Here is a 26,788-nt window from a genome sequence, read left to right as displayed (position 1 = left end):
CCCCGGGGTTTAAAAAAAAAGTTTTTTTTCTTAAATAAATATATTCATAAGAAAGGTTTTTGGGTTAGATCGCGTTATTTATAAATGTGTCGTAACCCTCCACCACCCGACACGGCCGATCAGCAAAAATAGTGTCACGTTGACAAAAGACAAATAATTCACTACTTTAGCCCACCGGTGTGTTGAAGAGTGAATCCACAACATTTACAGTTTGAGTACGACGTTTCGCTGCTAAATACATCCAGCATCATCGGGCAATTCGCCAGAATGGTAAAGCCCTCGCTTGCTCCCGGTTTTATATAGAGCAGCAGGGTGACGTCATCACGTAACTCATATCAGGTGCAGTGATTAGAGGCGGAGGGGGGGTATTGTAATTATATAATCGATTAGTAATCAGGCAATGGTTATGATTAGTAATGAGTTGTAGATTAGTAATTAGTTGTCATGTGTGTTAGTGAGTATATGCTATGTTAGGTGATGGGCGAGGAGGAGGGCGAGGAGGGGCAGCGGGTGGAGGAAGAAGCGGATGACGCATGGGAGGAATCGGGGGGGGGGGGGAGAAAACGGAAGCTGGATAGAGTCCTGAAAGAAGCTAGTCCCCAGCAAGATGCGAGCCTTTCAGGATCCTCGCCGGATTCGGGGGAATCTGGGTGGAGGTGGGCGGAAGGGGGGGGGGGGGGACGTTTGAACCGGGGGAAGCCCCGGAGGTTGAAGGGGAGAAAAAAGGTGAAGGAGAAGGCGGACAAAGGCAGACGTGGGGAGCGCGCACTGGAGCCCGACACGGAATAACGCTCGCCTCGGCATGGACATATCTGTAGCATCTGTTAATGTGAGAGGAATGAAGGGGAAGGGAAGGAGAGGGGCAATCATGCAGTGGCTGCAGATCACCAGACGTGACGTAATTTTCCTCCATGAATGTCACCTTACCCCATACCCTAGGGTCGGAGGCTCTGCTGGACGAATGGAAGGGACACTACATTTGGTCTGGCAGCAACGGGAACAGATGTACAGGCGTGGTTACCCTCCTAGGAAGAAGTGGAATGAGAGTGGAAGAGACCCAGGAAATAATACCGGCTCGGCTCCTTTGTGTAGATGCATCTTACCAGGGTGTGGAGCTACGGCTGATAAATGTGTATGCCCCGGTACGATGTATGGACAGGACGGAGGTGTGGGAGAGCCTGGCGGGCCTACTGGCCACCAGGAGGCAGGTCATTGTGGGGGGCGATTTTAACTGGCCGTTGTGTCTGGCGGATTTGGTGTCGGTAAAGGGGAGGAGGAAGTTGGATTCCTCTTCCAGGAAACTGAGGGAGTTGATGGAGGACTTTGGGATGGTGGACACGTTCAGGGGGGTGCATGGCACGCGGCCAGGGTTCACGTGGGCGGATAAGAGTGGGGGCACACAGTCACGTATCGACTTTATTTTCGTCTCCGACAGGGTGAATGTGGGAAGTGCGGGGGTGGAACCTTTTCCCCTCTCGGATCACAGAATGGTGGTGGCGGGGCTTGTGATCCCAGGTGGGGTGAAGAGGGGGAAGGGTGTGTGGAAGATGAATGTGGGCTTGCTGGTGAATCAGGAGGTGGCGGAGGATTTCACGCGAGCGTATACCAGCTGGAGGACGCGGCTGGTGTGCTTCCCCACGAGGGTGGAGTGGTGGGGGCAGGTAAAGGATAGGATAAGAACGTTCTTTCAGCGTTATAGTAGGAAGAAGGGGGTGGGTAGGGAATTGAGACAGTGGAACGCTAGGTTAGAAAGGCTGTATAGACTGCTAGAGCTAGGGTTCCCGGTGGGAGAAAGGATAGATGAGTTGAAAGGGAGGGTAGCCTCAGTCCTGGAAAAGAGGACTAGGCAATTAGTGTATAGGGCGAGGGTCAGGGCAACAGAGGATAGGGAACAGTGTACAAGATTCATCTTCTTTGGTTCTTTCGGTAAAGTCACGTAGAATGAGAATAAAATAATAAATTGATAAAATAAAATAACACAATAATATTCTCACGACGTTTCGGCCACAACACAAGCGGCCTTCATCAGGTGAAGGGAGCGCTGTCCTACCAGACAGTCTCGCTCCCTTCACCTGATGAAGGCCGCTTGTGTTGTGGCCGAAACGTCGTGAGAATATTATTGTGTTATTTTATTTTATCAATTTATTATTTTATTCTCATTCTACGTGACTTTACCGAAAGAACCAAAGAAGATGAATCATTGCAGTCACGAAAGCTTTAAATCGAAAAAGTGTACAAGATTCTTTAAGGCGGGTAGGGAGGGAGACAATGAAATGAGGGAGCTAGTTAGTCCTACTAGGGGTCGACAGGTGATGACAGAAGGGATGATTAGTGTAGCGGAAGACTTTTATGGGGATTTGTATAAGAGGAAAGGGATAGATGGGGGGCGGCGGGAGGAGCTGCTGGGGGCATTGGGGAAGAGGGTTGAGAACCCGGAGGCGCTAGAGGAGAGAATTCGATGGGAAGAAGTGGAATGGGCGGTGAAGGGGCTGAACAAGAACAGGACCCCAGGCCCGGACGGGATCCCAGCGGACTTCTATATAACATTCTGGGAACTCCTGAAAGAGGATATTATGCAAATTTGTAGGGAAACTCTGGAGGAGGGGCGGGTGCCGGACGACATGCGGGAGGGCCTGGTCACATTGATTTATAAAGGAAAGGGAGACCGTAGGGACCTGGGAAGTTGGAGGCCAATAACCCTCCTGAATGCGGACTGCAAGATCTTGGCAAGGGTAGTCGCGGGGCAACTGGGGAAGGTGGTGGGTGAGGTGGTGGGGCCGGACCAGACGTGTGCGGTCCCGGGGAGGAGGATCGCGGACACTTTGGTGGTTTTGAGGGAGGCGATTGAAGGCGAGAGAGAGAGAGGGGGTGCCCGTTGGGGATCCTAAGTCTGGACCTGGACAAGGCCTTCGACCGCCTCTCTCATGAATTCATGCTGGCGGTGATGGAGAGGATGGGGGTGTGTGGGCCCCTGGTGGAGTGGGTGGAGCGACTTTATGGGGGGCTCAGAGCCAGGCTCCTGATAAATGGGGAACGCTCCGGGATCATTCCAGTGGGTTCCAGGGTGCGGCAGGGATGCCCGATGTCCCCAGTACTATTTGTCATGTGCATGGAGCCTCTGGCGCAGATGATAAGGAATGACCAGAGGATTAGGGCGGTGGTAATACCGGGGAGCAAGGAGCAGGGAAAGGTGACCCTGTACATGGACGATGTGGCCGTGCTATGTAGGGACGTAGCATCGGTATGGAGGGCAATGGAGGGGATGGGGAGGTTCTGCGCGACCTCCGGATTGAAGGTTAGTGTGGGGAAAAGTGAGCTGATGGTTTATGGAGACTCGAGGCTTTTCGAGGGTCGGCCGCCGGAATTGAGTCTACAAACAGAGGGGATAAAGGTACTGGGGGTGTTCTTCTGTGGGGATAGGATGGGGGAAAATAACTGGGAGAAGGGGGTGAGGAAGGCAAAGGGCTGTCTGGGTAAGTGTGCTGGGAGGCGGCTCACGATGGCCGGTAGGATTATGGTGGTAAAGACAGAAATATTACCATCCCTAAACTACTTGGCGCAGGTTTTCCCACCAGGTGGGAGGGAGGCTAAGGCCTTGACCTCGGCGATTTTCAGGTTTATCTGGGCGGGGAGGGATGGAGAGGGTTAGGAGGGCTGCGGTGTGTCTGCAGGTCGGGAATGGGGGGAGGGGTGCCCCAAATGTGGGGGTCTACCCTTCAATCGACTTTTGTCTGCAACGCGCTGCGGCAGTTTTTCTCTGCGGAGCCGCGGGGCAAGGCAGCGAGCTCTGTGAGGTATCGGCTGACGTGGCGGTTGCGGGGGCTTGGGATGACTGAGATGGGAAGGAGCTCTCCTTTGGACTGGCCGGGGGGCTGGGTCAGCGACGTGGTGGTGAGCTACGTCCGGCAGCACGGCCTGAACCGGTGGGGGGGGGGGGGGGGGGGCAGTGGGCTCCCAGGGAGGTGCGGGCTGCGGCGGAGAAGGAGGAGGCCTGTGACGAGGTGGCCGGTGCGAGGAGGGAGATGCACGGGAAGATTTGGAGGAATGTGTTGTCGGCAGCAGCGCTCACGAAGGAGCAGAGGGACCTGTCATGGCTGGCTGTCCGGGACAGGTTGGAGACGCGGGGTTTCTGGTACAGCCGCCAAATGGCGCATACCCCCCCAAGTGTCCGAGGGGCTGCAACGCGGACGAAACTGCATCGCACGTGATGGTGGCGTGGCCCTTTTGCCCAGGAGGTCTGGAGGAGGAGTAAGCCGTTGCTGGCCCGTTTCGCGCTGTCGAGGGTGACGGCACGGAACGTCGTGTGGGGAGAGCTGCGGGGGGGGGGGGGTGGGGAGGGAGGACGGGGACCAGGTGTGGGCTGTGATAGGGGCGACGAAGGAGGCGCTGTGGAAAGCGCGAAAGAAGGAGCTGGAGGGGTCCCTGATGTCCCCGTTGGAGACGTGTCGTGTTGCGAGGAGATTGTTGGAGAGGGTGGTGGAGGTGGACCCGGTGAAAATGGGGCGCGATGCCGCAAGGGAACGATGGAAGTGGCCGCTGCCCAGGGTGGGCTAGGGGGGGCCTCGCCGGCGTCCGGGGGTGAAGGTGTGCGTGAGTGGAAGGGGAGTCTGCCCCTCCAGTGCTGTGGCAGGGGTGACTCCGGTCCAGAGGATGGGTCGGTGGCCGAGCGGGGGGCCTTTATGGCGCGAGCGAGGGGGCGGCCCCTCGCTCTTTGCTTTGTTTTGTTTTTGTTGTCTCCGCTGAGATACTGAATACAATTTTAAAAACCGTATTTACCAGCGAAACGTCGTACTCAAACTGTAAATGTTGTGGATTCACTCTTCAACACACCGGTGGGCTAAAGTAGTGAATTATTTGTCTTTTTGACAACGTGACATTTTTTTTGCTGATTGGCCGTGTCGGGTGGTGGAGGGTTACGACACATTTATAAATAAACGCGATCTAACCCAAAAACCTTTATCATGAATAATATTGGTCGCGAAAGACCTACGTGTTAAACTAATAAACATATTATTTATTTTTCATTTGAAGGCCACGGCGGTGTTATTGAACGTGTTGAGGTTTTGGTTCCGACACTTCCCACCAGATGGCAGGACAGGGCCACGCTGTTGATGAACTATCAGCCAGACAGAGACCCGAGTGTGTCAATAAACTTACTGAACTCCTCTTCTTTGGTTCTTTCGGTAAAGTCACCACGTAGAAAGAGAATAAAATAATAAATTGATAAAATAAAATAACACAATAATATTCTCACGACGTTTCGGCCACAACACAAGCGGCCTTCATCATGTGTTGTGGCCGAAACTTCGTGAGAATATTATTGCGTTATTTTATTTTATCAATTTATTATTTTATTCTCATTCTACCTGGTGACTTTACCGAAAGAACCAAAGAAGATGAATCATTGCAGTCACGAAAGCTTTAAATCGAAATTTACTGAACTCCGTGGAGGCAGGCCACACCCTCTTGCTGTACAGCGCTCGAGAGGCTCGCGAGTCATAGACTCTGTGTCGGTGCAATAATGCAAAGTAAACGCATTGGGTACAGATATATTTTTTATCATCATTATTATTATTTTATAATTTACCAAGTGTTGAGGAAGGGAACAAACTCAATGTTCACTCAGGTTACTTTACTTTAGAGCAAGAGACTTGGGTATTTATTCCCTTATCACTAAAACAAAGAACAATGACGTATAATCTTAGTTTTTTCGGTAAAGTCACGTTGAAGAGAAACAACAAAATAATAAATTATATATAAAACAAAAAAATTCTCACGACGTTTCGACCATAACTCAAACGGTCATCTTCAGGTGTTTTTTTGTTTTATATATATTTTATTATTTTGTTGTTTCTCTTCAACGTGACTTTACCGAAAAAACTAAGAATATGAATTACTGCAGTCACGAAAGCTTTAAATTAAAATTTAATGACGTATTATTAATAAGGGGCCGTCCATAAATGACGTCACGCGATTTTGGACGAATTTTGACCCCCCCCTACGTCACACGGCGTCACACAAAGTCAGACCCCCCCTCAAATATGACGTCACAAAGCTCTGCCCCCCTCCCCCCCCCCCACCAAAACCATATTTCCATTTTGAAAATAAAACGCGTTTCAAATTGCTTTAAACTATTGTCATTGTAGTGACACTCTGATGTCGTAGGAGTGTTGTTATAACAATTAGCGTTGTTATAACAATTCTATATTTTGATTTAAAGCTTTCGTGACTGCAGTAATTCATACTCTTAGTTCTTTCGGTAAAGTCACGTTGAAGGGAAACAACAAAATAATAAAATATATAACAGTATATATTTCAACAACAAAATAATAAAATATATATAAAACAATATATATTTTAACAACAAAATAATAAAGTATACATAAAGCAACACATTTTATTATTTATATATTTATAATAATTAAATATATATAAAAACCACAATATATTTTATTATTTTGTTGTTTCCCTTCAACGTGACTTTACCGAAAGAACTAAGAGTATAATTCTATATTTATTTAAAGTTGCGCATTTTTATGTGACGTCACGTTTCTCAACCACCCCTCCCCCCCCGTCAAACATCGTCACAAATGTCTGACCCACCCCACCCCCCCCCCACCAGGTGTGTGACGTCATTTATGGACGGCCCCTAACCGCTGCGCCACCGCTCCCCATAGTGCCCCCACCCCACCCACTCACACACAGTGGGGCACTCCTCACATAAAGGCTCCCTCGCACAAGGCGCGTGACCACTCTCCCCATTGGTCAACCAGCGCGTGCGTGGGCTGGAGGCGGGGAGGGGGTGGAGGGGGTGGAGGGGGTGGAGGGGTGGAGGGGGAGGAGGGGTGGAGGGGGAAGAGGGGTGGAGGGGTAGGAGGGGTGGGGGGGGAGGAGGAGGAGGGGTGGGGGGGAGGAGGGGTGGAGGGGGAGGAGGGGTGGAGGGGGAGGAGGGGGTGGAGGGGGTGGAGGGGGTGGAGCGGGGACGGGGGGAGGTGGGAGAGGAGGGGGGAGGAGGGTGGAGGGGGAGGAGGGGTGGAGGTGGGAGAGGAGGGGGGAGGGGGAGGGGGGTTGAATGGGTGGATGAGGAGGGAGGAGGAGGGGGTGGAGGAGGGGGCGGGTGGAGGAGAAGGGGGGAGGGGGTGGAGGAGGAGGACGGAGAAGGAAGGGAGGAGGGGAGGGGGAGCAGGGGGAGGAGGGGGGGGGGAGTAAGAGGAGGGGTAGAGGAGGAGGGGAGGGGGAGCAGGGGGAGGATGGGGTGGAGGAGGAGATAGGAGGAGGAGGGGGGGGAGTAGGAGGAGGGGGGGAGTAGGAGGGGGGGGGGAGTAGGTGGGGGGAGTAGGAGGAGGGAGTAGGAGGGGGGGAGTAGGAGGAGGGGGGGAGTAGGAGGGGGGAGTAGGAGGAGGGGTAGAGGAGGAGGAGGAGGGGGGGAGTAGGAGGGGGGAGTAGGAGGAGGGAGTAGGAGGGGGGGAGTAGGAGGAGGGGGGGAGTAGGAGGGGGGAGTAGGAGGAGGGAGTAGGAGGGGGGGGAGTAGGAGGAGGGGGGGAGTAGGAGGGGGGAGTAGGAGGAGGGAGTAGGAGGGGGGGAGTAGGAGGAGGGGGGGAGTAGGAGGGGGGAGTAGGAGGAGGGGTAGAGGAGGAGGAGGAGGGGGGGAGTAGTAGGAGGGGGGAGTAGTAGTAGGAGGAGGAGGGGTAGAGGAGGAGGAGTAGGAGGGGGAGGAGCTCAGAGTTTGTCGAGCGGTCGCCTCTCCCTGACCGTGACCCCGCAGAGCGAGGAACGGCCCCAGCACCAGGTCGGAGGCGAGCGTCACTGTCCACCTCGCTCCTTCACGGCTCGACGAGGTGAGACGCTTGTGTGTGTGTATAGTAGCGTAGTGTGTAGTGTAGTGTATATAGTAGCGTATAGTGTAGTGAGTATAGTAGTGTATATAGTAGCGTAGTGTGTAGTGAGTATAGTAGTGTATATAGTAGCGTAGTGTGTAGTGAGTATAGTAGTGTATATAGTAGCGTAGTGTGTAGTGTATAGTGTAGTGTATATAGTAGCGTATAGTGTAGTGAGTATAGTAGTGTATATAGTAGCGTAGTGTGTATTGTAGTGTATAGTGTAGTGAGTATAGTAGTGTATAGTGTAGTGTGTATTGTAGTGTATAGTGTAGTGAGTATAGTAGTGTATAGTGTAGTGTGTATTGTAGTGTATAGCGTAGTGTGTATTGTAGTGTATAGTGTAGTGCGTATAGTAGTGTATAGAGTAGTGTGTATTGTAGTGTATAGTGTAGTACATAGTGTGTAGTGTTTAGTGTAGTAGTGTAGTGTATAGTGTAGTGTGTATTGTAGTGTATAGTGTGGTATATAGTGTAGTGTGTATTGTAGTGTATAGTGTAGTACATAGTGTGTAGTGTTTAGTGTAGTAGTGTAGTGTATAGTGTAGTGTGTATTGTAGTGTATAGTGTGGTATATAGTGTAGTGTGTATTGTAGTGTATAGTGTAGTACATAGTGTATAGTGTAGTAGTGTAGTGTATAGTGTAGTGCGTATAGTAGTGTATAGTGTAGTGTGCATTGGAGTGTATAGTGTGGTATATAGTGTAGTGTGTATTGTAGTGTATAGTGTAGTGCGTATAGTAGTGTATATAGTAGCGTAGTGTGTATTGTAGTGTATAGTGTGGTATATAGTGTAGTGTGTATTGTAGTGTATAGTGTAGTACATAGTGTGTAGTGTATAGTGTAGTAGTGTAGTGTATAGTGGACTGTATAGTAGTGTATATTGTAGCATGTAGTGTATGGTGTAGTGTGTATTTGTGTATAGTGTAGTGTATGTACGTTGAACTTCTTTCGCACCGTACGTAGCCAACTGCAGCTAATCGAAGGTGCATGGGCAAGGACAACAAACTAAACACAACAACAACAAGAAGCAGTTCTAAAGAACACAAAAAAGCAATTGCAAATCTTTAAAAAAAAACATTCTAAACAGAGCAACGTGGAACGTCAGAACTCTGGAACAACAAGGCGGATGATGGTAGCCAGCTTAAACTTAGCTATGCTGTAACCATTTTTTTTGCACGCAAACTCGCAAAGAGCTATGTAGTAGCTCGCTGGGTCTTACGTGAAATGAATACATCGTTTAACTAACCATCTCGCAAAGCTGTAATCTATTTAGCGCACGGCCCCGTCGGATTCATTCGCTTTATCTCAGCAGTGGACGACGTCTCGCGGGGCATGTTCCTTGGGTCCCCACTCCACCCCGAGTCTCGACCAAAGACGATCATCCCTCGAGCGACGTGTCCTGCTCGAGCCCACCTGCTTGACTGAACAGTCGATATCAGTCGCGCCATTAACCTCATCCGTAAAAAAAAAAAGTATTTGATCCCCTGCTGATTTTGTACGTTTGCCCACTGACAACGAAATGATCAGTCTATAATTTTAACGGTAGGTTTATTTGAACAGTGAGAGACAGAATAACAACAACAAAAAATCCAGAAAAACGCATGTCAAAAATGTTATGAATTGATTTGCATTTTAATTTAGGGAAATAAGTATTTGACCCCCTCTGCATAACATGACTTTGTACTTGGTGGCAAAACCCTTGTTGTCAATCACCGAGGTCAGACGTTTCTTGTAGTTGGCCACCAGGCTTGCACAAATCTCAGGAGGGATTTTGTCCCACTCCTTTTTTGCAGATCTTCTCCAAGTCGTTAAGGTTTCGAGGCTGACGTTTGGCAACTCGCACCGTACTTAAGCCAACCGCGCTAATCGGAGGTGCGCCGGGAAGAACAAGGAACTTTCAACACAAATCAGTTCTATAACAAATGAATCAATAATCTTGATTTGAAGCCTTCGTGACTGCAGGAATCCATACTCTGTGGCTCTTTCGGTAAAGTAACGCAGGTGTAAAGTAAAATAAATCACGACGTTTCGGGCACAACACAGGCATGGTCTGCTGCTGCTGATGCAGACTGTTTTAAAACAGTCTGCATCAGCAGCAGCAGCAGACCATGCTTGTATTGTGCCCGAAACGTCGTGATTTTTTTAATACCTACGTGACTTTACCGAAAGAACCAAAGAGTATCTATGAAAATTAATTTGTCAATCTAGGTGATTTGAAAGTGCATAGCTCCAGTTGCTGCCTATAAATCGGAAGGAAGAGCGTTCCAGACGGCCGCAGAAGGGCGTATGAAAGTTCCACGTGATGTGGTGACCGTCTTTGTTCGATGGCTAGCCAATAGTGTAGTGTATAGTAGTGTATAGTGTAGTGTATAGTGTAGTGTATAGTAGTGTATAGTGTAGTGTATAGTGCAGTGTATGGTGTATTGTATAGTAGTGTGTAGTCTAGTGTATAGTGTAGTGTATAGTGTAATGTATAGTGTAGTATATAGTGTAGTGTATAGTGTAGTGTATAGTGTAGTGTATAGTGTAGTGTAGAGTGTAATGTATAGTGTAGTATATAGTGTATAGTGTAGTGTATAGTGTAATGTATAGTGTAGTATATAGTACAGTGTAGTGTATAGTGTGGTGTATAGTGTAGTGTATAGTGTAGTGTATAGTGTAGTGTATAGTGTAGTGTAGAGTGTAATGGATAGTGTAGTATATAGTGTATAGTGTAGTGTATAGTGTAATGTATAGTGTAGTATATAGTGTAGTGTATAGTGTGGTATATAGTGTAGTGTATAGTGTAGTGTAGTGTGTAGTGTAGTGTATAGTGTAGTGTATAGTGTAGTGTATAGTGTAGTGTATAGTGTTGTGTATAGTGTAGTATATAGTGTAGTATATAGTGTATAGTGTAGTGTATAGTGTAGTGTAGTGTATAGTGTAGTGTATAGTGTAGTGTATACTGTAGTGTATAGTGTAGTGTATAGTATAGTGTATAGTGTAGTGTATAGTGTAGTGTATAGTGTAGTGTATAGTGTAGTGTATAGTGTAGTATATAGTGTAGTATATAATGTATAGTGTAGTGTATAGTGTAGTGTAGTGTATAGTGTAGTGTATAGTGTCGTGTATAGTGTAGGGTATAGTATAGTGTACAGTGTAGTGTATAGTGTAGTGTATAGTGTAGTGTGTCGTGTATAGTGTAGTGTAATGTATAGTATAGTGTACAGTGTAGTGTATAGTGTAGGGTATAGTGCAGTGTATAGTCTATTATAGTGTGTAGTGTAGCATCTGAAAACGAGCGATGCGGTAACCATCTCTGTTTGATGGCCAGCCAACAGCCGGCCCTGCTGCTGCTGAGGATGACAACCGGAGTTCGCGTGCACCTCATCCTTGCGCACTTTGGGGCCGCCCATAAATGACGTCACGCGATTTGTGACGATTTTTGACCCCCCCCCACCTCCCTCGTCACACGACGTCACAAAAAGTCAGACCCCCCCCCCTCAAATATGACGTCACAAAGCTATGCCCCCGCCCCCCCCCCCCAAAAAAAAACACGCTTCAAATCGCTTTAAACTATTGTCACTGTAGTGCGTATTTAATGTGGGGCTGCACTCTGATGTTATTAAAAAAAAGTCTCTTTAATTAAGTAGAACGTTTTGATTTAAAGCTTTCGTGACTGCAGTAATTCATATTCTTAGTTTTTTCGGTAAAGTCACGTTGAAGAGAAACAACAAAAGAACAAAATATATATATATTTTGTTATTTTGTTGTTTCTCTTCAACGTGACTTTACCGAAAAAACTAAGAATATAAGTAGAACGTGTTGTCTATATTTAAAGTTGCGCATTTTGATGTGACGTCACATTTCTCAAACACCCCCCCCTTCCTCCTCCTATGTGCGTGACGTACTTTATGGACGGCCCTTTTACAGCTTCCGTCATTATTTCATCGTCAATTCTCAAGTTCTCCGATAGACCCACCCCCCGTCCCCGTCCCCGTCCTCCCGTATGTGAGCAGAGTTCATCTCGTAACAGACGTCACGCCCGAGAAGCGGAACTCCCAGCCGGATGGCAGGAACGGGGACCAGACCACCGTTGGAGTACAGGGGGGTGAACGTGGAGGCCGTGATCGCCGGAACCCCCACGACCTGCAAGGTGGCCGTGGAGATCTCCAACTACTCGAGCCGCACGCTGCACGCGCCCATGTGAGTGTGAGATATCGGCAGAGTGCAGTGGGTGTGCGTGTAGCGGGACAGCCTAAGAGGGGGCGGCGGCACGGTGTGGTGGCCCCGGTCGGAATCCCCCCGGATAAACACACACCCCCCCCAGCCGACGTCATCGGAACGGAATCAGAAGAGAAAAACTGATGATGTGCACGTACGTCATCGGAAATGGGAAAGGGTTCAAGTCCCCCACCGCCCCCCCCCCCTCCCTCGTCCACGTTTCAGTTTCGTGTATGAGGTACAGCCCTGTGAGCAACAAACAAAAACATGAGCAAGAAACATCTTAAAGTGGCTACACGCAACAGAAAAATCCAGGAAAAAAAAACAGCAGAGCCTGATAGGGGACAGGCTTATCAGGCTCCGTTAGGAGCGCCCCTGGATAATATCCTAGCGGAGGACGGTGGTTCGAGGGAGAGGCGCTCTGGTTAAAGTCCCACAACTGTAGAACATTTTGCGAGAGGTATATTTGGTGTTTGAACATCTTAACATCTATTTTATTGCTAGAAAAGGTAAGACGTATTCGTATTGTTTTTCATAATTTACTGGCAAAAGAAGGTCCCATACATATCAGGGCCCGTGCCTGCTTGGCTTCTGAGATCCAAGAAGGTCGATTTCATTTTGGTTGATTTGTTCAAGAAATGATCTAGATAATGTACCTTTATCATCACAGGACCTCCATTGCCAGTATCAAAATATAACATTAGGTTTTACCCTTTCTGGCAATAAAACAGCCGTGCTAAGATGTTAAAACACCAAACTGAAACATTTTGCAAGGAATCATGTCTGCAATAACCACCTACTCTACATGTTCACGTGATAAGCCACTTCGTTGATGTATCATTAGTGATAACCAGGTTGCTATTGAAAAATAGCTCTATATCTCAGCAGGCCTTACCTAGTAAAAAAAAAATACTTTAGCTTGTTAATGAGATGTGAATCACAAGGGTTTGTCCCGGTGACGTAAAGTGCAGTAAAAATAATTAAGGGTGTTACGATCGTATCGGATGATGTATGTTGAACTTCTTTCGCACTGTACGCAGCCAACCGAGCTACTTAGAGGAGTATGGGAAGGACAACAAACTAAACACAAAACGCAATTCTAAAGAAATGAGTTTTCAAACTGGATGATTTAAAAGTGGATAGCTCCAGTGGCTTCCTAATATCGGAAGAGCATTGCAGACGGCCACAAAAAGAGCATCTGAAAGCACACGATAAAGTGACCGTCTTTGTTTGATGGCCAGCCAGTGTTGTACGCATTGCTGACACCACCACTCGTCTTAACACGTGTACTGTACTACCTTAATAGGTGCTCGCTAACTCAGCACTTACCGCTGAAGTCAACGACTCTCTTGTGTTCAGAGTTAAGTGCTACGCCGAGTCCAAAGTTCATCTTAAGCATCTTGTCTCAAAACACACCTTAATTGCCTTTAGACATTGCCCAAAGAGGTAGATGGGCGAGTTGGTGATTGAGAAAGTGGTGGTTTAGTGGTGGGCGGGTGGTTGTGAGAGTGTGTGGGTGGGTGGTTGTGAGAGGGTGTGGGTGGGTGGGTGAGTGATGGGTGAGTGGGTGGTGAGTCAGTGAGTTAGTGGGTGATTGAGTAGATGGGTGAGAAGTTTGTGAGTGATTCCGAGAGTGTGTGGGTGAGTGAATGGGTGAGTGGGTGATTGAGTGGTTAGGAGAGTGTGTATGAAGGTCAATGAATGGGCGGGTGGTTGAGTGAGTGGTTCAACGAACGAACCGCAACTCCCTACAGATGGCACATGGAAAGCGGTGCGGTGGAGTACAGCATCCCCACCGAGATTTTGCCGAACGAGAAACGGGCGTGCGGCTTTCGCAAGCGACGGGTCGGCTTGTTCGGCTGCACCGGAGTCCTCGTCTACCGCATCAAGGATTCCGACAAGTGCCTGTGCCTCATGTTCAACAACCCCAACTCGGCAATCTACAAACGGGAGCTCGCGATCTCCGTGCAAGACTGGGTGCCTCAGAACACGCCGGCGCAGCTCTACGAGGAGATGATGAACCGGAACCTTAAAAACGAAGGCGCCACGTTCTGTAGGTCCGTGGCACTGGCGTCAGATGTGTCAGTGAAGTGTCCCTCCGCCATGCTCTCTGTCAACGCCAAGATGATCAATGACAGCGAGTCCATCGTGTGGCTGAACGTTATGGATCAGTCCGCTCAGGCGGTGCAAATGCAGCTGAATATTAATGCCAATTTTGGGTTGTACACGAACTTTGGCCAGAATCCCAATTACGTATCTAAGCCTTAAATCGATCTTGATTTAGTACATAGCACGCTTCACGGTGAATTGTCACAAGGCGCCTCACGAATACAGCAAAAAAGTTATAAATGATCATTCAGAAAAAAAGGTCGATAATTACACAGCAAATAAACAATGAAAACATTGAATTAAAATGCATTACAATCCTGGGTATAATCATAACAATATTGAACAAGCGTACCGTACATTTGACTTTGAACTAGGAGCCAAACGGGAGGCGCAACATATTTCACATGTAGAGTAAACTCTCGATTATCGAGATTAACTATCTACCTGAGATTTTGACACAAATAAATAACTCATGGATTTTCCCTTAAGCCCAGATTAATATTTGAAAAACAGTTAAACATTGCTGTTCTTGGAATGTTAATTACAAGTGGCGTGCTTAAACCGTGCAAATATATTGCTCCGGTTAACCCGAAAACCACGAGATCGCCTCTACAGTACAGTAGTTGTCGTATCTTTACAACAGTGGGGCGGAGTTTGATTGATGTTGATTGGCGTCGCTCTGCTGCTATCCAATCAGTGGGCAGAGTCTTCTGCTGAGTGGAAGCAGGGAAGCTGAGCACGCGCATCATCGATTGGTCGATCGTTAGTATTCGTTCTTAATTTTCCCTACATTGGAGGTTTTTGGCATAGAGAATCGCGGAAAAGGGTTATATTTTTGGATTATCCGGGATTTTGAATTATAACACGGCCATCCTCATGTGCGGATAATTGAGAGTCTACTGTATTATCTACCATACATATTTGAATTGAAAAAAGTTAAAACAATGCTTTATTTGTAATAGCAAATTTTTTAATGTCACAGTTTATAAACGGATTTTAAATCACAACAGCGGGGGCATGATTTCTTTTGTTCGGGAACAGAGGCGCAGTGTGCCGAGTCTGTGGCCTGGCGTGATCACATTAAAGGTTCATGATATATTCCTTCAATTCCCGAGTTAAAGGTTGACGCTGTGTTATATGCGCAGATGAGAAATCTTCGGAAATTGGCAAAATAAATGTGCAGACAGGCCTCAGGCCTACTTGATCACACACACCGCCAATACTTCGCCCGGGCCTCGTTTACTTTGTCCCTCCGCCCGTACCTCCGATAAGCACAGTTTGGCTACGTATGGTGTGAATGAAGTTCAACAAACGTACATAGATGATTGTGCACGTTGTTGGGTTTGTTTTGATATTGACACATTTGTGGATGGGCTACGGTCCCAGTCGAGAGTACTCATGGCCACGCCTGAGGTCAGGCCTAGTTGCTTATGGCTGAGTTCAGGACTAGTTAGCTCGGGTTAAGTTGGCTGCGCACATATTGGGGCCTTAGTTGGGCCTCGTGTGGTTTCAATGTCACATTGTTAATTTAGTTTGAGTGTCTGTTACATTGTTGAATATATTTTAAAGCACAGTAGCGCTTATGGGCGATAGCATTGGTGTATTAAGGTTTTCTATTGAGGATTAGCATCTTTTCAACAAAGCGCTTGATTCCTTATTAATGGACACTTACAGATTATGCATAATATTACGATTTCTACTTCGTCATTATACGATGGGCGAATATATATATGTGGGTACCCGGGAAATCATATTTTAGTGGATGCTATTTCAATGGCAGTTAATGTTGCGTTCGTAATCGTCGATACACATGCAGAGGCACGTGCGAGGTGACGAGAGGGAGCGTGCCACGTGCCCGCGAGTCGTGAGACGATCCGGCGACACGAAGCCGAACCTCGTCGGTGTCGTCAGTCTCTGTGGAATGTGCAGAGGTGTCAAATGTACGGTGTTGTGGAGAGGGGGTAAATAAAACCCAACAACGATTTCCTGCTCCTATGAGAGAAGAAAAATAGCCACACTGTGAATGTGCTCTTTTTTATTAAAAAATAAAAATTGTATTTGCACGTTGAACTTCTGTCGCACCACCGTACGCATCGGAGATGCGGGGTGAAGGACAACAAGCTAAACACAACAACAAGCAAATTTTGATTGAAAGCTTTCGTGACTGCAGGGATTCATATTCTTGGTTCTTTCGGTAAAGTCACGTAATAATAAAATAATGAAAAATATTAAACAATACAATTCTCACGACGTTTCGACTGCAACACAAGCAATCGTCATCAGGTGTTTCCCTTCTAAGTGACTTTACCGAAAGAACCGAGAATACAACAACAAGCAGTTGTAAAGAAACGAGTTTGTCAATCTAGATTATGATTTAAAAGTTCATGGCTCCCAGTGGCTTCCTAATATTGGAAGAGCGTTCCAGACGGCCGCAGAAGTGCGTCTGAAAGTGTCGCGCGATGCGCTTGTGGACTCTTCAAGAGTATGTGCAACCTAAATTGGAAAAAAAACCCCAACCCTTTCTATAACTTCTGTGAAACATCATTCCTGCTGTGCGACACTTTTGATTATGGTTATTGTCACGTATTATTGGCACGTCTCTTCGAATACGTTGGGTTTCTGGATATTTTTGGGGGGGTTTCGTTGATTAAAACTCTCTCAACATCTTACAACCCGCCGTACGTTTGAGTTTGCTCAACGCCGAACCACAGTTGTAGAAACCAAATACTTTTTAAGAGTCATTCTTGTGGTGACACTCGATCTGAGAACATTCACTTTTGAGATTCACATTTATTCAGGCAGCTACAAAATTAATAATGGCATTTCCTCTGCTCATAGGCACTTGAACGCTTCTTCATCCATCCTCTCTACGTATGTACTGTATGTTGAACTTCTTTCGCACCGTGAATAGCCACATTTGCTAATCGGATGGTGCGGGGGAAGGACAACAAACTAAACACAACAACAACAACGAGCAGTCCTAAAGAAATGAGTTTCAATTTAGTATAGTGTTGTAGTGTATCGTAGTTTAGTGTATAGTAGTGTAGTGTGTAATGTATGGTAGTTTATAGTGTAGTGTGCAGCATAGTCTATAGTGTAGTATGTAGAATAGTGTATAACGTAGTGTATAGTGTAGTGTAAAACGTATAATGTAGTGTATAGTGTAGTCTATCCATAATACAGGTTGTTTTGGGTTAGATCTCGTAAATCTATAGCCGTGTGTTTAGTGTATCAAGGACTAAGCGTGGCGTTTAGAGTGTCTAGGACTAAGCGTGGTGTTTAAAGTATCTAGGACTAAGCGTGGTGTTTAAAGTATCTAGGACTAAGCGTGGTGTTTAGTGTATTTGGCTGCTGCTTTAAATGTCCACGTGATGATGGTGATGGTGGTAAGCCGCCCTTTTGTTGAGCTATCGCTTGTGATGGCCAAGGTCGCTTTTAGAACAAAAAGAGATACGTAGAATCTCAGTGCAGCCTTGCCTAGTAAAATAACCATAGTTTACTTTCTAACATAACATTGAAATTAACTTTTTTATATTCAACTTTTTATTTTATTTTACCAGGTAAGGCCCACTAACAAAGTGGGGTCGCACCATGCAAGTAAAGAAAGAGATATTTGAATTAAAAACAGAATTTGAATATTATATTTATACTGGAGGAATCCGATGAGCTATGAATCTATTTTTTTACAGATGTCCAATAGAGGCACGGGCCAGAACGTTCCAACAACAGACACAATACAAAAACACGATAGGAGTGCAAAGCATAAGAAAGGTAAAAAAAGAAAATCACTCAAAATTTTTTACAAGTCAATCGAAACTACTGATATCTTACGAGGTTAAAGCCCACCGATCTATTAGCTTATCTTTCAGGAGATACCTGGCCATGAATGATAGCAGCTCAATGGAGTAACTCATCATCAATCATCACGTGGACATTTATAGCAGCAAAATAATTTAAATAACCCAAACTCGCATTTCTAAATGTGGAGGGGAAAACCGGAGGACCCCGCGAAAAGAAATCCACACGCAAGTTCCAAATCTACAGCAGCAGGCATCGCCAGGGTCGGGATTTAAAACACGACCTATTGTATACCAGGCGAGGTAGTTAACATCTCCTAGCCACCGTGATGATGAAAGAGAATTGCGCAAACTCCAAATATACAGCAGCAGGCATCGTCAGGGTCAGGATCGAATTCCCAACCTCCTGCACACCAGGCGAGGTAGTTAACATCTCCTAGCCACCGTGATGATGATGATGAGAGAGACAGAGAGAGAGACGCAGACTCGAAATATACAGCAGCAGCAGCAGGCATCGTCAGGGTCGGGATCTGAACCCACGACCTCCTGCACACCGGACGAGGAAGATGACATCACCCCCGCCGTGACACGCAAAAACCCCGTCACGAGCCGTCGCTCGAAGCAGCAGACCGCCTTCAGCTCGCTCCCGTGTACACGCAAAGGCGACGGGCTCGGAAGGATCGTGCAGGGGCGGCGGGCCGCGTGGGTGGAAACCTTTTCCGACAGCGATGGCGCAGTCGCGTCCCGAGGAGGAGGAGGAGGAGCTGATGCTCCGTGCCCTCGAGACGGAGCGCAAGGTCGTTGTCAAAGTGACCAACGCCTCCAGACGCACGCTCTCCGAGCCGCGGTGAGTTTGAACTCACGCACGCACACAGCAGACATTGCATACACTGCACGCGCGGTAGGTGCTCTGTGTTACGCCATTGGCTTCGGAATTTCAGAACAGCTGTTTTTAATGTGTCAAAATGTAGACAGGTAAGTCAAGCAGGTGGGCTTGAACACGTCGCTCGAGGGATGATGGTCATTGGTCGAGACTCAGGGTGGAGTGGGGACCCAAGGAACATGCCTCGTGAGACGTCCACTGCTGAGACGAAGCGAATATATTAGACGGGGCCGTGTGCTGAATAGATTACAGCTTTTTCGAGACCGTAAATTAAACGACGTATTTATTTTACTAGGCAATGCCCACTGGAGCTATGTTTTTCTTTTTCAGAAGCGACCTGGGTCTCACAATCAATAGCTGTACGAAGTGGCTTATCATTATTATCATTATCATCATCGTCGTCATTGTCGCGTGGAAAGTTATAGCGGCAGCCAAATGCTCTAAACGCGTTTCTTTCTAAATGTGGAGGAAAAAAAAACAGATGAGCCGGAGAAAATTCCACGTAACCACGGGGAGAACATGAGAACATGCAAACTCCATCCATAACACAGGTTTTTTGGGTTAAATCACCTAAATATATAAATCCTGTGTCGTTAAACCCGCCACCACCCGACACAACCAATCAGTAAGGGGTTTGTCACGTAAATTAAACCTGCCAATTCGTTACTAGTACAACACTAACCGGTGTGTTAGAGAGCAAAGCCACAATGGTTAGTGCTTTACTAGAAACGAATTGGCACCTTAGTAATTGGCTGTGTTGTGTGGTGGCGGGTTTAACGACATATTTATATATTTACGCGATCTAACCCCAAAAAAAACCTGTATTATGGATGATATTGGTCGCGAAAGCCTGCGTGTTAAAATGCAAACTACAAATATACAGCTGGTGTCAGGATCGGGATCGAGCGCACGACCTCCTTTATACCAGGCGAGGGAATGAACATCTCGCCACCATGGCGTAGATTAGCACGGTTGGCTATGTACGGTGCAAAACAAGTTCAACATCTAGGACTAAGCGGGCCTGTGTGTGTGTGTAGGCAGCAGTCGTTTGTGCACGAAGGCAGGCGACTTGAGTTGGATGCCCAGCAACGGCTAACATCAATTGCCAGTTATATATGAGGCAGCCTTTGAAGCCTATGTCGACACAACCTTCAATGAGAACCTGGTGCGGTGTGTGAACATTGATACCCTATCAAGGACACAGCATTGGGAGTGCGTGGTACCAGTCACACCACTCCCTTGCGAGCAGTGCTGACCTTAATCGGTGCTCGCTAAACAGTACTTGCCCTCTTGCTTTATAGCTTACGAAAAAGGTATTTTCGTTTTTGTACTGTAGTACCCTTTTATGTTTACAAGCATACCTCTTATAGCGCTCAGGATACGTTCTTGGTCAACGGCGCTATAGGAGGTCACTTTAACATGGTTCCAATGGAGATGCGCTACCGACAGCGCTGTAGGAAACAGCGCTTTAAGAGCTCACTGTAACATAGTTCCAATGGAGATGTGTTACCGACAGGGTTATTTATTGTTTCAACCTTTGAGCTATATATATGTATGAGGGCTTCATGTGGGTGTATAGGTAAAGCCTTAACTATGATACTGGACACATGATGAAGCAAGTAAATAATCTAATAAAAAAAATAATCAAACCCATCGTTCCGCGGGAAGCGTTCAAGGTGGCCGGGTGGCGGCAGGCACCGATTGGCTCGGCTCCACTGAGCGTTCGCTGCTCTCATTGGCAGAGCACGCGTTGGGCTCAAGAGAAACTGAGCAGCGTCGCACACTGTTGTTCTCGCGTAGGGATTTTGAATTTTTCCTCCAGGGCAAGAGGAGCACCGCCAGGAAAGAGCGCTGTGAGAGACAACGCTGTAAGTGGTATGCCCGTAACCTCGATCTGGGTTGCGTTACTTGGGGTTCATTGTGGTGGCACCCGAGGTAGTGCAAGTCCAGGGGGCTGGCCAGATTTTGTATTTAGACTTTGCGGTTTTTTTAGTCTTTTGTTTTCAGGTTCATTGTTTGAATTTTCATCCCTCCGTGTTGTTTTGTTGTTATTTCACTTTTGCTTCAAGTACACTTAATTTATTACAATGAGTGAGTGAGATTTGCTAATTCAAATATTGCCACAATTATTAAAAGTGGTGGTTTAAAAGTATTCCTTGCTCTGCCTAATCACCTCGCCTCTTCCGACTTTGCTCAGGGTATTTATGAAGAGAGGATTCTGCCAGTTTAAATCTGACGAATCCATAAAGCCAAATAAGCATGCGCTGTACGGATTCCGAAAGATGACGGTGGACATCAAAGGCTGCCATGGTATCCTGGGCCTTCGCTTCCAGGGGACCGATGAATACTTTGTGCTGCTCTTCAAAAACCCGTACTTGCACAAGCGCAAATTGTTCTCCCTCTCCATGGAGAACCACCCTGGCGTTTGTGACATCGACATACGGAAGCTACAAGAAATGAGCAGGGAAGAGGTGAGGGTAGATGGAAGGTTTGCGTTCTCGTACGCGGGCTCCAATTGTTTGACCGTGAGGAGCAGAGTGCTGCAGGTTCAAGTGAACGCAGCGATGTCTGCATCTGACGAGTCCGTTGTGCGCGTGACGGTGACGGATGAAGGAACGGGTGAAGGCACGGACGAAGGCACTGGCGAAAGCACTGGCGAAAGCACGGGCAAGCCGGTCGCAAAAAAATTAAACGTCAATAATTTGATTGCTAAATTTAAAAAAAACAACTTAGGTAACTGAGCAAAGTGAAAGTGGGCTCTCGTTCAGCGCAGATTTTCTGTGATAACGCCTAATAAGTACTAAGGTCAAGCATTCTGGTTAATTAAGAAAATGTATCCACCTTTGCGTGTGTGGGCGCACAGCCCTTTGTTAATCCGTTTCTGGAGGACGGCCTTCCCATTCTGTTGTCATGCGTGGTCGTTTGACCGAACTTCTCCACGGTCAATGGGCCTAGGCTCAGGTTCGGTTCAGATAATGACGACTGATGTCATCCATGGCTGGGAATCGAACTTCATTGGGAAGATTCGTAGAGCAGCACGCTAGCCCTTCATTCTACAGCTGCACACGCAAATAACATAATTAGTCTTTTGCCATGTTGGCCTTCTAGACAGCTCAACAGATACCTCTGGTGCTCCAGCATTCCAACAGCAACACATATCTACCTTTATCTATCTTTATCAAGGGGTGCCTCTGCGGATGTGTATGCTTTAACTTTTAACATAGCTATTTCTGTGACCAGTCACAAGCTAATCATTCAGCCATTTCAATGCTAAATGATATGCTAATTCCTTTGTCAAGGCGCTTTGTTCCTCTCACACAGCTTAAAGGCCGTGATCTGAACGTGCCTCTTTCACTCCAGCGCTGTCCTACCAGACAGTCTCGTCCCTTCACCTGATGAAGGCCGCTTGTGTTGTGGCCGAAACGTCGTGAGAATATTATTGTGTTATTTTATTTTATCAATTTATTATTTTATTCTCATTCTACGTGGTGACTTTACCGAAAGAACCAAAGAAGATGAAATATCCACCTCTGCAGCGTGTACATCCTTCCCCTACTACTACCACCGTGTGGCTCTGAGACTCGGTCACCGACAGCGTCGCCGAGCCGGCAGATGGATGCCTTCGACCAAGAATGGTGACTGCGACGGTCGCTGCGTATTAACATCAGCGAGTGATGGACGTCACCAGCGCCGAGGTTCCACCTTCGCACACGCGGTGCGCCCATCGGTGTTCCAACACGGACAGAGCCAGGAGACTTTGGATCTTCGGACACAGTGCCCGGTCAGACACCTCAACCGGTGTTAAATTTCTCGTCCTTCCCTCTGCACCTCCGATTAGCACGGTTGGCTACGTACAAAAGAAGTTCAACATACACACACACACACAGATCGCATCAGAGCCCTGCGTGCACAATCATCGACGGTGCACCACGGGACTGGAGACGACTCCGGGACAAGCGCCATTTGACGTGAATACGTGGTTGAGGCCGATCTTCACCACCACCATCATGGCCTTGGCCTGCACTCAGCAGGATAGCATCATCTGGCGGTGTGGTCTTGTGGGTACTTGTTATGTCCTGAGGGGTTTGCATGTGATGATGAGGCAGTATTTGTCTTAACAAAGTCGTGATAGGTTCCTTCATTTTGGGTCTCATCAGCAAGCCAGTTTACCCATTACTGTCGGTCTATCATTGCATTTTATGGTAGAAAATGTGTTTTTTTCCCACTTACAGGGTCCCTTTGTTTAGAGGGAGTGTTCGAACCAAAGACATCGGTTAAACCAGCCGCGGTTTTGAGCACGCATAACATGTGTAACATGCGTGCTTAAAAGTGAAAATGTGTGTGAGGTTTATAAATTATTTCTGCCACAGCCACGAGCGCAAATGCAGGCAACTCGTCTTCTCCCGTGGATGTGGACGACGATATCTTAATTGACGCTAGTTCATACAATACGTCCAGTGCAAGATATTGGACTAAACGAGAAGTAGGAACGATGACTTTCACTAAACATTTTTGGGGTTGGTGTGTGAAGAGGAAGAAGTTCGGGTGATGTAAATAGCGGTGGTGTATTCAGACGCATTTTACTCCGATGTGTTTTGACCTTATGAAACGAACAATATCATTTGTTGATTTAAAGCTTTCGTGATTGTAGGGATTCAAATTCTTGGTCTTTCGGTAAAGTCACGTAGAAGAGAAACAATAAAATAAATAAAAAATATAAAACAATAAAATTCTCACGACGTTTCGACTGCAACAAAAGCAATCATCATCAAGTATGAAAACCACAGCAATATTTTTTTTAAAGTGGCAGGTTTTTTTACGTAAATAAAACGCCTGATGATGATTGCTTGTGTTGCAGTCGAAACGTCGTGAGAATTTTATTGTTTTATATTTTTATTTTTTGTATTTTATTGTTTCCCTTCTATGTGACTATACCGAAAGAACCAAGAATATGAACAATATTACGTCATTCTATAACAGTGTATATTGGTGAAAAAGAATAAACAGAGTATGGGAGGCGCCATTGTTTGAGCAAGTCTAGGGGAGTGTTGTGCGTGATGGATGAGTTGACAGTGAGTTTGACGGGTTGAGTGACAGTGGGGTAAATAAAACAAAGAGCAGAGTTAGTGGGTGGGAGACGTGCAACGGTCCGCTCCACCGGTTCCAGACAACCCAGTAGAACCATAAACACCAGCCAGGGGAGGCCCTCTCTTGAGCAGGTCAAGGCCACTTGTGGAGTCCTCAGAGAGCGAACTCCCAGATCAGTGGCTGAGGCAGTCAAGCGGCTGGGGTTGTCGGCCCACTCGAAGTTGGGCGCGGGAAGTCGGTGTCCATGCTCCTCTCCACGGTCGTGTGGCCCTGCTGGTGGAAGTCGGATCCCTGGAACAGACGTCAGAGGTAGATGCACAAGATGTAGCCCCTACTGTGCCAACGTTGCTCCATTTTATCCGCCTGGTGTTCCGCTCATTGTTGTGAGCATCGCTCTGCCCTCCGTTGTTGCTGCGGGGCGAATGCCTCCAATTGCCCAGTAGCAGCGTCCTTCACGAGCCTCCTCCAGAGGCCGATCAATGTAGGAGTCCACTCCACATCGCACACTAAATTGTACTACAACCTGCAATATTTATCAAACATTACTGTACTTAGTGGCATTATACCCATTAACGTCTGCCTATACACTACAGCAATACACACCCCAAGACACATCGTTAAGAACCGTCTCACTCACGGGAGGGTCCCTTTAAGAACGCCGTACAGTGCTGTCAGTACATACCTGTCAATCCATAGAGTTTACTCCGTATTCTTGTTGAGAGAAACTGAGTTTTCAGGTCCATACGGCCTACAGCCGTTTCAATACGGGCAAAAAAAAAAAACCCCACAATCATACGGCGAAAAATTAAAAGTGTGTGCATCCACATATCAAGCAAGCAGCAGCATGAGCATGCAAGGTCACAGACATTATTAGCATGATAAGTAGCGTCATTGACACCAGTAATCAAAATGAGTACATACAAGGTTTTGTTGAGTAACATAATTTTTTGTATATTTGTTTGCGTTTCTCTCCTTGTGATGGGACTTTGTAGGATGAACGTTGAGGTTTATGAGGGGGTGACCAATAAGGTCTGAATTAGTCTGTAATATGGTAGGTACTGATAAGCGGGTCACAAGTGTGCGTTAGAACGAGTGTAAAGTTGCCGGCTGCCGCTGCCGTCTAAATAATATACACGTAAGTGCACGATATGTACACAGCCTTGGCATTTAAATAAGATTTAAACTGACGAACGCATCACTGGTTCTTAATGCAAAACAACAAAAATGTGATTAAAGTCTAACCCGCTTCGCTTATTAAATTGGCGACATTTTTTGAGCGACGCAGAGAAAAATGTGGCCGCTGTTGTTGTAATGCTTCCAGGTTAAATAATGCTCGGTAAGTGTAACGTGTAGTTAAATTTTCCTCTTCTTTGGTTCTTTCGGTAAAGTCACGTAGAATGAGAATAAAATAATAAATTGATAAAATAAAATAACACAATAATATTCTCACGACGTTTCGGCAACAACACAAGCGGCCTTCATCAGGTGAAGGGACGAGACTGTCTGGTAGGACAGCGCTGGAGTGAAAGAGCCACGTTCAGATCACGACCTTTAAGCTGTGTGAGAAGAAACAAAGCGCCTTGACAAAGGAATTAGCATATAATTTAGCATTGAAATGGCTGAATGATTAGCTTGTGACTGGTCACAGAAATAGCTATGTTAAAAGTTAAAGCATACACATCCGCAGAGGCACCCCTTGATAAAGGAATTAGCATAGAATTTAGCATTGAAATAGCTAAATTCTATGCATTGAAATAGCTAAATTCTATGCTAATTCCTTTGTCAAGGGGTGCCTCTGCGGATGTGTATGCTTTAACTTTTAACATAGCTATTTCTGTGACCAGTCACAAGCTAATCATTCAGCCATTTCAATGCTAAATGATATGCTAATTCCTTTGTCAAGGTGCTTTGTTCCTCTCACACAGCTTAAAGGCCGTGATCTGAACGTGGCTCTTTCACTCCAGCGCTGTCCTACCAGACAGTCTCGTCCCTTCACCTGATGAAGGCCGCTTGTGTTGTGGCCGAAACGTCGTGAGAATATTGTTGTGTTATTTTATTTTATCAATTTATTATTTTATTCTCATTCTACGTGACTTTACCGAAAGAACCAAAGAAGATGAATCATTGCAGTCACGAAAGCTTTAAATCGAAGTGTAGTTAAATTGTATGAGGCAAAGTGTAATTGTTGAATAGCTGTATGTTTAAGTGATTGCGGTTGTAACTGTTAATATTGTCGTGGCAGAGAACGCATTACCCAAAGTTAGATCTTAAAAGCGTTAAATGTGTAGTGTAGCATGGGGACGTGACGTCATGCGCACTGTCCGGTGTGATGACGCCATGGGAAGTGACGTCATACGCGCTGGACGGGGCGATGACGTAATGCCTCCTGACGAAAGCGGGGTCACTGTGGGAGCCCGCGATAGAGAGCGGTCGAAGAGACAGCCGGGGGTAGAGACCAGAAGGAGCCTGGAGAGAAGCCGGCGGCAGCCACAGGAGGTGCCGCTCTCCCCGGTCGGTCGGTGTTGGCTGAACCCCCGATCTGACTCGAGGGAGAGAGATCCCTGGAGCTAGCCGAGCCAGGAACAGACGGAGTGCGGGGTCACGTGAAGGACCCAGTATAGGACCCCTACCGCTGGGGAGTTGTCTAAACCCTTAATAAATATCCGGCGCAAAGCCCTTGCCTGAAGACCTGCCTCCGCGTCCTCATTTCGCACACCAACAAATGCAATCCGTAGAGTTCATTCAAAACGCAGTGTTAAGTGACGGACGTATTTGGATGTTAATCTTGTTGTATGCGTTAAACTTGACGTGGGCGAGGACTTGGATGTGC

General features: G+C 46.8%; 2 protein-coding genes across 2 annotated transcripts; both read left to right on the top strand.

The window, feature by feature from the left end:
* The first annotated feature begins 7,747 nt into the window (after window positions 1-7,747).
* Window positions 7,748-17,075, top strand: LOC116956692 (uncharacterized). Its single transcript, XM_032978477.2, has 3 exons — window positions 7,748-7,838; window positions 11,894-12,063; window positions 13,836-17,075. The coding sequence occupies exons 2-3, from the start codon at window positions 11,927-11,929 to the stop codon at window positions 14,347-14,349; spliced, it is 651 nt and encodes a 216-aa protein (XP_032834368.2). The 5' UTR covers window positions 7,748-7,838; window positions 11,894-11,926; the 3' UTR covers window positions 14,350-17,075.
* Window positions 17,076-18,045: 970 nt separating this feature from the next.
* On the top strand, window positions 18,046-25,716 carry LOC116956659 (uncharacterized). Its single transcript, XM_032978430.2, has 2 exons — window positions 18,046-18,834; window positions 21,068-25,716. The coding sequence occupies exons 1-2, from the start codon at window positions 18,716-18,718 to the stop codon at window positions 21,609-21,611; spliced, it is 663 nt and encodes a 220-aa protein (XP_032834321.2). The 5' UTR covers window positions 18,046-18,715; the 3' UTR covers window positions 21,612-25,716.
* Window positions 25,717-26,788: the final 1,072 nt, after the last annotated feature.

This window comes from Petromyzon marinus, chromosome 66 (genome assembly GCF_048934315.1).
Source record: "Petromyzon marinus isolate PM22_M1 ecotype Great Lakes invasive population chromosome 66, UKy_Petmar_22M1.pri1.0, whole genome shotgun sequence".
NCBI lineage: Eukaryota > Metazoa > Chordata > Hyperoartia > Petromyzontiformes > Petromyzontidae > Petromyzon > Petromyzon marinus.
Note: the sequence above shows the minus strand (reverse complement) of the source record. Positions and strands in the feature narration are given on the sequence as shown.

Coding starts and splice junctions, on each gene's coding strand:
- LOC116956692 (XM_032978477.2), top strand. CDS start 11,927: ATGGCAGGAACGGGGACCAGACCACCGTTGGAGTACAGGGGGGTGAAC. Junction 12,064..13,835: donor CGCACGCTGCACGCGCCCAT/GTGAGTGTGAGA, acceptor AACTCCCTACAG/ATGGCACATGGAAAGCGGTG.
- LOC116956659 (XM_032978430.2), top strand. CDS start 18,716: ATGGCGCAGTCGCGTCCCGAGGAGGAGGAGGAGGAGCTGATGCTCCGT. Junction 18,835..21,067: donor CGCACGCTCTCCGAGCCGCG/GTGAGTTTGAAC, acceptor GACTTTGCTCAG/GGTATTTATGAAGAGAGGAT.